We start from the raw sequence: 12847 nt of genomic DNA on the forward strand, positions 1-12847 counted from the left end.
TAAATGGTGGGAAAAAAGCACACAGGAAAATATATATAAAATGAAGGGTATATACATAGAGATAAGTAATAGGGATATAACCAATTAAATCCACCTCTCTAGGGTTACCAGACATATGTGGCAAGGATATCCCTAGTCTCTAGACTTTCAGTCTCATGTAAACACCAACATGGATATTATATGCTTTAATTCAGTTTAGGAAAAAAACAGCTATTTGAGAACTTAAGGGATTTATTTTTTCCTGGAGTGGATTGGAAATTTAACCTTGTGGTCACTTTCTATTCAAGTGACACCTTTGGTTCTCTACTATTTATTGTATTCCCTAGGGTTATCCCCTACTTTTCCAGTCTAGGTGACCTTTTTTTTTGTGGGTTGGGTACGGGACGAGGGTGTTACACTAAACCTCTATCCTTGACCGCTCCCCTTCTTTTCTTTCTCTGGACTGTCTGCCTGGGTTGTCAGACGGGTCCCTCAAATTATAATTCAGAAAATCTAATAATCATGTAAAATTAATAGTTAAATATATATGTAGAATGTATGTATATATATATATATATATATATGTGTGTGTGTGTGTGTGTGTGTGTGTGTGTGTGTGTGTGTGTGTGTGTATATATATATATATATATATATACTGTATGTGAAAAACAGATACAATTTGTAGCTTTCGGGAGAACCTCCCTTTCTCAAGTCTAAAGCATTTCTGATCAAGACGACACATAGAATTCAAAGTACAGGAGTTAAAGCGACATGAGTGCAGTTAACATGTGGTTTTGATAGAAAATAGACACCATTCTCGCATAGGGTCGTAAATACCTTGTGTGAAGATCACAGAGTGAGGGGGGAGAGAAAGAAAAAAAAAAAAACAAGCAAACAGTGCAGAAGTTGGTGCTAGAAGAGGAAAGTAAAAACAAAATAATTACTTATATTAAGAATGCATGAATTCCTATCCAAGAGTTACAGGATATGCATGAAGGCCTATACCCAGTATGTATGTATATATAAATATATATATATACACACACACTCACACATGTACATATACACATACACAAGTAGTGTATATGTACATGTATACACAAGCACATACACAATATACACAAGTACATACAACAATGTATATATATATATATATATATATATATATATATATATATACACACACAATCAAATGCACAAATATATGTACATGCACACCTATACATACATCCACACACAATGTGTAGGCACATTTGTACACATGTAGGTACATGTATTGGTGCTTGTGTATAATCAAAGCACTGCAGTGGTTTGTTAACTTTTTTTGCAGGGACATCTCATATTTTAAAGTGGCTGCCCAACCACCTGCCACTGCTCATGTCAAAATGCTGCCGCTGCACTTCTGCCTTCAGATTTCAAATTCAGATATTTCCATTTTAGGGTTGTTGGGACTAGGGTACTGCTGAAGGGCTTTGTCCTGTAAAACACTGCAGTGTTACACTATTTTTTTTGCAGGGTTCTGTGATAATATTATAATGAATGTCTGATCGTCCGTCAGTCTGCCATCTCTGACCCTGGGCCCACGTCCAAGTTTTATTTTAATCTGGCTGGGTGTGTGGACTGTGAACAATGCATACATAATATTGCATGTTAATGCTTATGCAAATTGCATAGCTACTTAGCCATGGCCCCAAGAAGCTAGACAGCCATTAGCTTTTCTTTACAAATAATATTTTAAGTATTTTTTCATTGCTTTATTTCACTTATATGATTGCTTTTGTTTAATTTTTCCTTAATTCTGTCTGTCTTTATTCCTTTGTAATAGAGCTGAATGATTACCCAGAATTAGTTAGTTTAATTAATTTTCAAATTACTTTCGGCAAAAAATATCACAGAAAGTCACGATAACCCAAAACATTGTTTTGACCAAAACACAGAAAAAAGCACACCTCTTTTTATTTGTACGTATGTCCTACGTTTGCCACCGTTTGACAATAATGTATATGTAGCAGAATGGACCCTTCTATCCTATTTATACTAGCTCCAGGCTGTCCGTATCCCTTTTGTTTTTCCCTCTCATTGACCCCCTTTGTGAGAAAGTAACCCTAACTGTGCGAGACTTACTCCCCTGGCTTTGTTTCCTATGTTTTCCCCTGTTTCGCCTGGCCATTCGTCAAAATCCATTCCCTTAAATGGTTCCCACGGTTTTGTACAACAACCGAACAAACTACCAAAAAGAAGACCACCCAGCAATGTAGTTAACTCATTAAGTCAGTTCACACCTCCACAAACCGCAACCACACGAACGTTCTAAGCAGTCGGCTGGGTGTCCATCGTTCGTATAGACAAACACATTGTGGCAGCCATCTTGGGACACGAACAAAGACAGCGGTGTTTGGTCGTCGAATGCATGGAACTAAAATTGGACACTCAATGGCGAGAACACCGCTGGGACTTCCACCTCCCTCAAAGTTCACCTAAAAGTGCACGAAAAAAGCGCTATTCTGTAAAAACAATCTACCGAACGAGATACATATAATAAAGATATGCACGAACGGATGTGACTAAGAAGATAGACCGGCTGCACAGCCTAATTCTTTGGAACTCTTTTGGGCATGAAATCAAGCGTGCGGTCGGTCAAATGTGACTTCCACAGAATTCATGAACCCCTGCTCTGATCTGGGTGATTTTTGGATATGTTGTTCACCCAGATCAAAGGAAGGGGCTATTTATGGGGATATGTAATGTTTTTGGGCTACTTCTAGAACATGTGAAATATGTGTTTTTTCCTGCCTTGAGATAATTGAGTTATAACATTATCTACCTCAATTATCTAGCAGGCAGAGGGGAAGGCTTGTACATACTGTATGGGAGTGTCTCCATGTATAACCCTGTTTCATTGGTCTGTGTATTCTGTATCTCGGTCCCAGGTGGACCTTGTGGGGAAAATCACATAAAAGGCAATGTGCCAGCATTAAACCTTCAATTATTCCCCCTAAATTGAGTGTCGTCCAGATACTGGGGAGGTGTTGGGAGAATCGTGTATTGCTTTGCTGTATTTACCTGTTCCTGTGGATTACCTTCCTTGTTCCTGAGTCATCTTGGAGAAAACCAGTGGAGAAAAGTCCCTGCTAAACTAGCGCTCCAGTACAGTATATATTAGGGATGGATGCAAAAGTACAAGTTCTGATCAAAACAAAGCCTGGAATTGACTATATGTCTGTTTAACCATTATTTACCTCTTTTGTATTAAGTGCACCCACACTTATTATACAGATTTCTGTTCAGAAACAGAGCTTTAATTTCACATCAAATATTTATATATGAGACATCATTTTATATGAATAAAGTCTAAAATAGTGTGAGAAATTAAGGAATGTCACTTTCTTAGTACTGCATGACATGTTATCTGTCTTGATTGTCATAATATTTTACTACAATAAAATACAATAAAATACACATATTTACTTTCAGTGATGTCTCACGAGTACAACAGTGCCCTCTATATACAGGTTGTATGGGTATTTAAAAATTACAAGGTCAGTAGCTTAAAGAAATTGTATTCTTCTGATTGGGTTAAATAAGTTTTAAAAAATTCAAATTAGAATTGTTAAATTGTTCAAATTTTTTTATATAATTGGCAGGGGTGTATTTACCCAGAGGCAAACAAGGCATTTGCCTTGGGCGGCACTTTCTGGCAGTCAGCAAAAAAAGCCAACTCAGGGCAACGGCGGCACTTTCGGGGCGTGCGGCGAGGGAGCAGTAATCCTCCTGTTCATCTCCTTCATGCGCACCGCAGTGATGCCAGAGACAGAATATGACGTCATTCCGGCTCCGGCATCACTACGCGGCACACAAGGTAGCTGAACAGGAGGATTAGTGCTCACTTGCCGACTGCAGCCCCACTGGACCCCAGGGAAAGTGATAATCCACCCCAGCATTCCTAAAGGTAAGAAGGCTGTGGGGGATTTCATTTTTTTTTATGTGAGTATGTTAATGTGTGTGTGTGTCTGCTAGTGAGTGTTTGTCTGTTAGTGAGTGTGTGTGTGTGTGTGTGTCTGTTAGTGTGTGTGTGTGTGTCTGTTAGTGAGTGAGTGTGTGTCTGTTAGTGAGTGTGTGTGTCTGTTAGTGTGTGAGTGTGTATGTGTCTGTTAGTGAGTGTGTGTGTGTTAGTGTGTGTGTCTGTTAGGGAGTGTGTTACTATGTGTGTGTCTGTTAGTTTGTGTGTGTCTGTTATTGAGAGTGTATGAGTGTCTGTTAGTGAATGTGTGTGTCTACTAGTGACTGTATGTGTCTGTTAGTGAGTGGGTATGTCTGTTAGCTAGTGTATGTTTGTCTGTCAGTGAATGTGTGCGTCTGACACTGAGTGTATATGTGTCTGTCAGTGAGTGTGTATGTGTATTGATAAGGCGGGGTGTGGGAAGAGTGGGGGGGGGGGGGGTGCCTGTGTTTTGTCATGCCTAGGGCAGCAAAAAAACAGGATACACCACTGCTAATTGGGGAATATAAAATTTTCTTGCAAGGCTCTAGAAAGTACTGGGACGCCAAGATCATCCTCCAAATCATATTCATGAATAGAGAGGCTGCGCTTTCTTGACTGGGGCTTTTCAAAAAAGTGGTCTTGTGAGCATTCAATAAAACAGTAAACCTTAAATAAAGGAGAACCTGTCCAAAGGAAAAAGACTAAATAACTTTTCAGGTAGAAGTGGTGCTTATAATTTAATATTCTGTCTTAAACTTTCAAGTGGGTGGAAGCTATTCCTATTTTAAAGCTGCCATGGATTAGCCAGGTAAGGAACACTATGGGTACCAACAAAACTTATAAATATTACTACTACTCATAATAATAATATTTAATTAAATTATATAGCTCCATTTCCCACAGCACTTTACATATTATTCAGGTGTATAATTTTTAATATGAGGGATAACCGCTTCTTGATCCAAGTCGAGATCTGACTGCCATTTTGAGGTCAAGTATTAATTTTTTCTTAGTCTCTTGCAAAATTACAAAGCACTTCAGACTGGATTTTCTGCCTTCTTTTGGATCAACAGCAAAAGCAGATGTGAGAAAGAATGAACCTGATGGACACAAGTATTTTTTCAGCCTATATAACTATTTAGCTTTAAAATCATATAATGGTTAATTTAAACGGACACTATAGGCACGCAGACCACTTAATCTCATTAAAGGGATTTGAGTGCAGTGCCCCTGTCCCCTTAACCCTGCAATTGTAATTATTGCAGTTATCCAGAAACTGTAATATTCACTTTGCAGGGTTAACTTCACCTCTAGTGGCTGCCTACCAGACAGCCACTAGAGGCACTTCTGGGTCCACTTTTGGGTCCACTAAATGATGCTGGACGTCCTCTCTTTGCATGAGAACATCCAGCGTCAGCTAAAACTCCTCAGGAAAGCATGAAATCAAGGCATCAAGTTCAGACTTCCTCACATCTGTTTTTTGCTGTTGATCCAAAAGAAGGCAAAAAAACCTAGTTTGAAGCACTTCCAATTTTGCAACAATTCTAGAAACACATTAAAGTTGTGTTGGTGCCCATAGTGTCACTTTTAATATTGTGCATGATTTATTTGTTCTTCACAAACTTCACATTTCCAATTTAAAAATAATATTACAATCATGTGTGTAAACCATTTTAATATAAATAATATTAAACAAAAATATTATTATTATTGTTCAAATGGTGTGAGACAGAAGATTTTTAATTATAGGTAGCTCACACAAACCCTACATCTAGTTTGTACTGTATACATATCTTAATTTAAAAGAAAACTGCAAACTAAGTCATTTTTATATTTGTTTTACAGCTTGCTCAGAAGATTGCTGTAAGTATAATTTAAACAATCTTTTCATAAACCCAATGTTGACCTTTATGTGTCTTCCTATTTGAATAACTAGTAAATTATAAATTGTTAAGTAGCACAGCAATTCCCTGTTTATCAGGAAATTAATACATTTGTTCAATTCAGCTAATCCAGTCCCCTAGACAGCTTATTTACAGTGATTTCCAGCACATTATTATTATTATTATTATTATTATTATTAATAATATATTATTTATATAGCGCCATCAGATTCAGTAGCGCACATGAAAATTGATACCCTGTCAATATTGTTGCTTAGTAATATGGGGTTGAACTTTTGTTGTTTGCATTGCTTTGTTGTTAAACTCGCTATTCTGTAGATAAAAAAAACACAAAAAACCTCAACATTCACTTTTTCTCAACTTATGAAAACTGTTGGCCAACGTGTAGTTGGGAAGAACTTTTCATGAACAGCTCCATAGGGTATTATTTGTTCTAAGTTATTTTCTTATCTGCATTACAATTTATTTTATGCTGTGGGACAGACCATGGCAATGCTGTGGTTTTCTGATGTAATCATCACTTTAGGGCTGCACAAGCATTCTGCAGATAAACAAAATATGAGGAATGCATGAAACTGATGTCCTCCATAAACATCCCTCTAACAAAATGTGCAGCATCACAGATGTCACTGAGGGCGAGATGTCACTGAGGGCATAATGTTGCTATAGAGGGATGCACTGGGGAAATATGTAATTTGTGGGAGTCTGTTCCTCTGAGGGATATTGTGGGCAGACATGGCATTGTGGGAATGTGTACTAGGAAAGGGATATCATGGGGGTAGGGGTTATAGTGGTACAGGGGTTACATTGCACAGAGAAGGGATGTCAGACATCCCAACTCTCCTGGGTGTTCCGGGAGTCTCCCGCATTTTAATTGTGGCTCCTGGGCACCCGCAAAATCTATATAATATCCTGGAAATCTAGCTTTTTTTTTTAGAGTGAGAACTTTTTGGGGATTTTACAGTGCAGCTCCCAATGTAATAGGGAGTGCCTACCCCCTCCCGTTCTGCGTAGGAGCATCGGGTGTCACATGCCTACTCAATGCATATTCTGACAGAGCACCGCGCTGGAATTCAAATAGCTTTCCTCTCCTGCCATGACAGGTAAAAGAGCAGGGAGGGGGGCACCAATCTGTAGAAGTGCAGAGCTTGCGATACCTTCACCTATGGCGCCGGCTCTGTGAAGGAGGCAGCTGTCTGCTGCTTGTGGATCAAGGAGGAAACATGGTGATGGGGGGATAGACATGAATGGGAGGGAGAAATGGGGGGGATAGACATAGATGGGAGGGTGGGAGATATGGGGGAAAGACATGGATGGGAGGGAGGGAGACATGGATGGGGTGAGAGACATGGACATGGATAAGGGCATGGGGGAGAGACACATGGATGGGAGGGAGGGAAATATGGGGGGAGAGACACATGGGCGGGAGGGAGGAGGACATGGGGGAGAGACACATGGATGGAAGAGGGGAGATAGCCATGGAAATGGGGATGGATACATGTAGGAGTGGGGTGGAAAAGACATGGAAGGCAGGGATACATGGATTGGAGGAGGGTTATTGGGAGACATGGATAGAAGGGGGAGGGAGACATGGGGGAGAGACAAGGATGGAGGGGGGGGTTAGAAACGAGTGGAGCGGACAGTGCAGCCACATTTTACCCTGCCTGGAGATTGCGGAGACTGCAGTTTGCAGAGGCAGAAAGTGGGCAGTGGACTGTAAGTTGCCCCACCGCAGTCTCAGCCTCCCAATTGCAGTCCCAAACTCCCCTACTACAGCCCCTACCCTTCCCATTACAGCATACATCCCTCCCACTACAGCCTCTATTGCCTCAATTTGCAGCCCATACCCCTGACTACAGTCCCTAACTCTCCTTTTACACCCCATATCCCCACTAACACCCCAACTCCCCTTTTACACCCCTAACTCCCCTTTTGCACCCCATTCCCGTATTACAGTCCTTACCTCCCACTATAGTGCCATATCCTATAGACTGTAAGCTCGTTTGAGCAGGGTTCTCTTCAACCTATCGTTCCTGTAAGTTTTCTTTTAATTGTCCTATTTACAGTTACATCCCCCCTCTCATAATATTTTAAAGCGCTACGGAATCCGTTGGCGCTATATAAATGGCAATAATAATAATAATAATAATATCCTCCCAACTACAGATCCTTCTCCTAATTGCAGTAATCCACCTACTTAAGCCCCTAACCCTCCTAATACAGCCCTTATCCCCCACTACATTTCCTAACCCCCATTTATAACTCAGACCCCACACTACAGCCCCTGTCCCTCCATTAGAGCCCCTAACTCTTAAATTAATGCCTCTATCACCCCAATACAGCTCACTACCAGTGCCCCTCCCGAGATTAGGCCACGTCAGCCACTCCAGGTAGATACTGGGCTCTGGAGAAACCAAGTGACAGACGTAATGAGAGCATGACATAGTGCGTATCCTGATTTTTCAAAGAGAGACCAATCAGGAAACAGGCTCTGTCACTCTCTCACTACGTCTGTAAAGTCCGCCTACCAAGTAGCTTGTGAAGCTGCCTCCCTGAAATTACATGACCAACTCCCTGAAATGAGTTTTGGCATGTTGGGGTTTCTGGAATGTCACAGCTGGTGATTGACTGAAAAGCAATACCATTGTGAGTGATTCACTTTGTAGACATTTCACTGTGGGAAACCCACCAGTGGGTTTGTATTCTGGGATGGATGTTACTGCATGAGGATGTACAAGGAAGAGATGCCATATTAGAGTGGTATACTGGAAGACATGTTGCTTTGGAGGGATGTACTGTGGAGGAGCATCATAGTAAACTTAATAAAAAAGAATTTAGCAAACTGCTGGGTAGGTGATAAAAAGTGCTGCCCTTCCAGTATACTGAGTTTGAAAGTAAAGCGTAGCACTTTTCCTGGTAATGATATTTATTCCTATGATGCAAAAACTGTGTCAGATTGTTAGTTGAGGCTTAAAATAGGCTGCTGTTACTTATTTTAAAAACTAGTATGGCAGGGCAACACTTTCCATCCCTGGCTTGCAATGTGAAAACAAATGTTGCATCATATAATTAAAAAAAGAACATAAAAAGTGCTTGCAAAGTGTTCCAGGTCTCCACTTTCCACACCCTGCCCCAACATGTAAAAATTGAATTTTTTGATTATTTGCAAAATAACAGAAAAACTGTAACCTGCTCATTTTAAACACAACAGGACAATGCATGAACGTGCTGGCCTTCAGTACCTGCTATAATGAAATAGTAAATACATTTTTTAAATATTGTGTTTACCTTTTTGTGATTTTGGTCTAGCACTCGGTGGTAGTGTAATGGTAAAAAAGGGAGTTTAGCTAGTGTTCAGCTGTTACTAAACTCGCTGCTTGGGAAAACACACTGTTGAGCTTTGCTATAGCAAATGTTATCCTTTTCGGTGAGTAGCAATGCTTCTCTATGATAACCATGGACAATAGTTATCAAGCTCAAAGAGAGTAGGGAATGAGAGGTGGACTTGAAATATATTGGTTGACTAATGAAGGCAGCTCAAGCAACTAAAACTGGAGTCTCTTTTCTGGTCAAATGTAGGATGTATAAATGTAAAGGAGGGAGTAGCCTTGGGATGTCCTCATATATGATCAATGTGCAATGAAAAAGAAGGACAATGCGGGAAAATATAGTGTAGTATGTAAGGTATGTGGTAGGTATGAGAAGAGATACACTTACAGTATCCAGAGTTATTGGTTAGCTATAATGGTGTGGGCCTGGGCAATATAATTCCCACCTAAGGATGTATGGTAAAATTCCTGATCCAGTACAGGTTGATCTGGAGGGTATGAAATATAAAGCAGAATAGGCAGTAATATAGTGCACTATATTTGGTAATACAAATTAGGGGAGTAACTAATTAAAATTACACTCACCTTAAAAAGAGCCTTCTAGTAGCTCCCAGTGGATAGCATAGAGTGATATAATTTTCACTCTTTGATGTATTGGCGACTGAGGTCCTCACCGTGGTAAATATGTGGGTAAGAACAGAAATATAACATAGTGCTCACTGTAACTTAATCAAGTGCAAAATAAAAAGAGATCTATACATGTTAGGGTTTCTTTGCTGTTTTAAACAGTAACCCTTCCTTTCTCTGTGTCTGAGCTTTCAGCTGATTTTAACGATCATTAATGTTGCCATGATTACTCACCTGTTTGTAGTAACCAGCCCTGCTGCTAATCAGTGCAGCCTATTTAAGCAGCAAGTGGGCTCTGCCATCCTTATGACTGTGGTATCGAACTCCAACCTGATGCCATTCCTCCTCGTGGCTGGATTACCCTCTGTCTAGCAGAGTATCAAGCCATGGAGGAGTATTTTACCGATGCATTGGCAAGGGGATTAATTTGCAAGTCATCTTCTCCTGCCAGTGCTGGCTTTTATTTTGTGCAAAAGAAGAGTAGTGAGTTGAGTTATTCCACTGCCTCAAGGGAGTTACGGTCTTCACTAAACTCGATCTGAGAGGGGCATATAATCTTGTCAGGATAATAAAGGGCCTTGAATGGAAAACCACATTTAACACCACGAGTGGGCATAATGAATACCTAGTAAAGCCCTTTGGTGTTTGCAATGCTCCGGTGGTTTCCAGGAATTTATAAATGATGTCCTGCGAGACATGCTGCAGCAATGTGTGTTTTTTTTATCTCGATGATATTCTTATCCATTCCACATCTCTCGAAAACCATCACGCAGACGTGTCTCATGTTCTACAGAGACTCAGAGAAAATATTTTTTCTGTAAATTGGAGAAATGTGAGTTCAACTGAAAACAGGTTACATTTTTGGGCTATGTTATTTCTGCTGCCGGATTCTCTATGGACCCAGAGAATAGCCTCGATCTACAGGTCTTCGCTCTATACAGAGTTTTCTTGGCTTTGCCAATTATTATCGGTTCATACGCAACTTTTTTTTCTTTGGTTAAACCTCTCACAGATATGACCATGAGAGATAGTGATCCACAACATTGGTCATAGGAAGCCATTACTGCCTTTGAGTCTCTCAAGGTCGCCTTTGCGGCAGCTCCAATACTGGCACACCCTAACTCTGCCTTACCATTCATTCTTGAAGTCGATGCGTCTAAGACAAGAGTGGGAGGTTGGTATTAAAAGGTTGACTACCCTTGCTTTACTTGATATCATCAATTACATTACTGATTATATTACACATGACATTGTTGATAGCAACATCAATGACATCACAACTTATCAAGTCATCAAGACTTTTTGTAAATTACAGGTGTAACTCGTTTTAGTATTCTGTATGTTTGCTTTAATGCAGTTAGGTAAATGAAGTATGGTTAAAACTTACTGCATTTCTGAATTTTATGTTACCAGCTTTGACAGAAGAGGCATTACTTGACAGTTGGACCTGTCTTCGTATCAGAGCCAAGTGTCTTGATGGACCAGTGTGTGGAGGTTATTATATTTTTTTCTAATTTTTAACTCATGTTATGTCTATGTTAAATATCACGTTGCTATATTTAAAAAGAAATTAAAAAAATAACTCAACTTGCTGAGAAAATTTGGCATACGTACCATCATTTTCTTTTCTTGGATTGATCCATGGCAGCAATACAATAGAGTTAAGTCTAGACTTATGCACAGTATAAAGTGATCAGCCACAACATTGAAACCAGTGTTGGGGGAAGTAAAGAACGTTGATTTTATTGTTACAATGGCACCTGTCAAGGGGTGGAATATATTAGGCATCAAGTGAACAGTCAGTTCTTGAATATCATGTGTTGGAAGCAGGAAAAATGGGCAAGTGAACAGATCTAAGTGACTCCAAAACTAATCACTCCTGCTACAACTTCATTTCTATTTTGCTCCGTTTCCATGAACTTGCAAACTCCAATGTACTATACTGCATGTATGCCAGAAGCTGCTTACTCCGTTTAAACAAACAGCGGAGTAATTAAAGATACAGTACCTGTATTATCTGTAATTAAAGATACAGTTCCTGTACTGTCCTCTAGTATCCTAGTCATCAATCTGAGTCCTAAGAGATCTGCAGTTGTGCTCCATTTAAATACATGTAAGCATTACATCCAGTCTGCTCTTTACCAAAAAGCTTGGGGACAAAACCTGATCTGCAATATCAACCTGCTTTATTCCATACTGGACTTTTATTCGTCATTGCTTTAGTTCTAACCTACTGTACATCCATGGAAAACTACACAACCAACCTGGATATTGCAACTATCCTAAAATACCCTGTTACAACTATCTGAAACTGCAGTTCTGCCTCCAAACCAAAGAGCCTGATCACCGTAATGTCTAAACTAGCCTGTTACTTAATTACTTAATTACTTAATTACTTAATCCTTTATATTCTGTTTAGTTCTGTCTAGTTGTATTTTGATTACCTGTAACCTATAATTTCATTTATATGTTTTCCTTCTCTTTATTTACCTGTAATATCACTTCTAAGTTTCCTGTAACCTAATAACCTGTCTGGGGCATATTGCCTAACTCTTGTTTTCTATTGTCTCCTTATACTTACCTTTAGTTTCGCTTATATGTTCTCCTTTTACCTAATACCTATAATTTTGTTTATAGCTTCTCCTTCTTACTATTGCCTATAATCTCTCTTATAGGTTTTCCTGCTACATAATACCTATCTGGGGCTTATTGCCTATAATCTCTTTATTTATATCCCTCAATATACTTACCTGTATTTTCGTTTATAAGGACTACTTTCTTTCTTTCTCTTTATTATTTCCACATCCCTTTAAGTCCTGCTACTCTTATTGTTTCAAGACTAACCATGTCAAAGATCTCAAATAAGAACCTAAAGTTAACCCCAGTGTAAGTCTCTTATCTGACCTGATATCTGATCAGAACCATGACACCTTAGCTCTCCTTGTGCATCAATGAGCCTTGGGTGTCCATGATCCTGACTCCAGTTAACCAGTAGTCCTTCCTTGCACCACTTTTAGTAGGAACTA

At 39.6% G+C, this 12847-nt stretch overlaps 1 protein-coding gene across 1 annotated transcript in view; it reads left to right on the forward strand.

Moving 5' to 3' along the window:
* The window catches only part of IZUMO3 (IZUMO family member 3), a 135423-nt gene that overhangs the window by 69391 nt on the left and 53185 nt on the right, over positions 1-12847 (forward strand). Inside the window, exon 3 of the mRNA XM_063435568.1 lies at positions 11235-11315. Within this exon, the coding sequence (XP_063291638.1) occupies positions 11235-11315 (81 nt within the window). The remainder of the gene's footprint in view (positions 1-11234; positions 11316-12847) is intronic.

Source organism: Pelobates fuscus, chromosome 11 (genome assembly GCF_036172605.1).
Source record: "Pelobates fuscus isolate aPelFus1 chromosome 11, aPelFus1.pri, whole genome shotgun sequence".
NCBI classification, from domain to species: domain Eukaryota; kingdom Metazoa; phylum Chordata; class Amphibia; order Anura; family Pelobatidae; genus Pelobates; species Pelobates fuscus.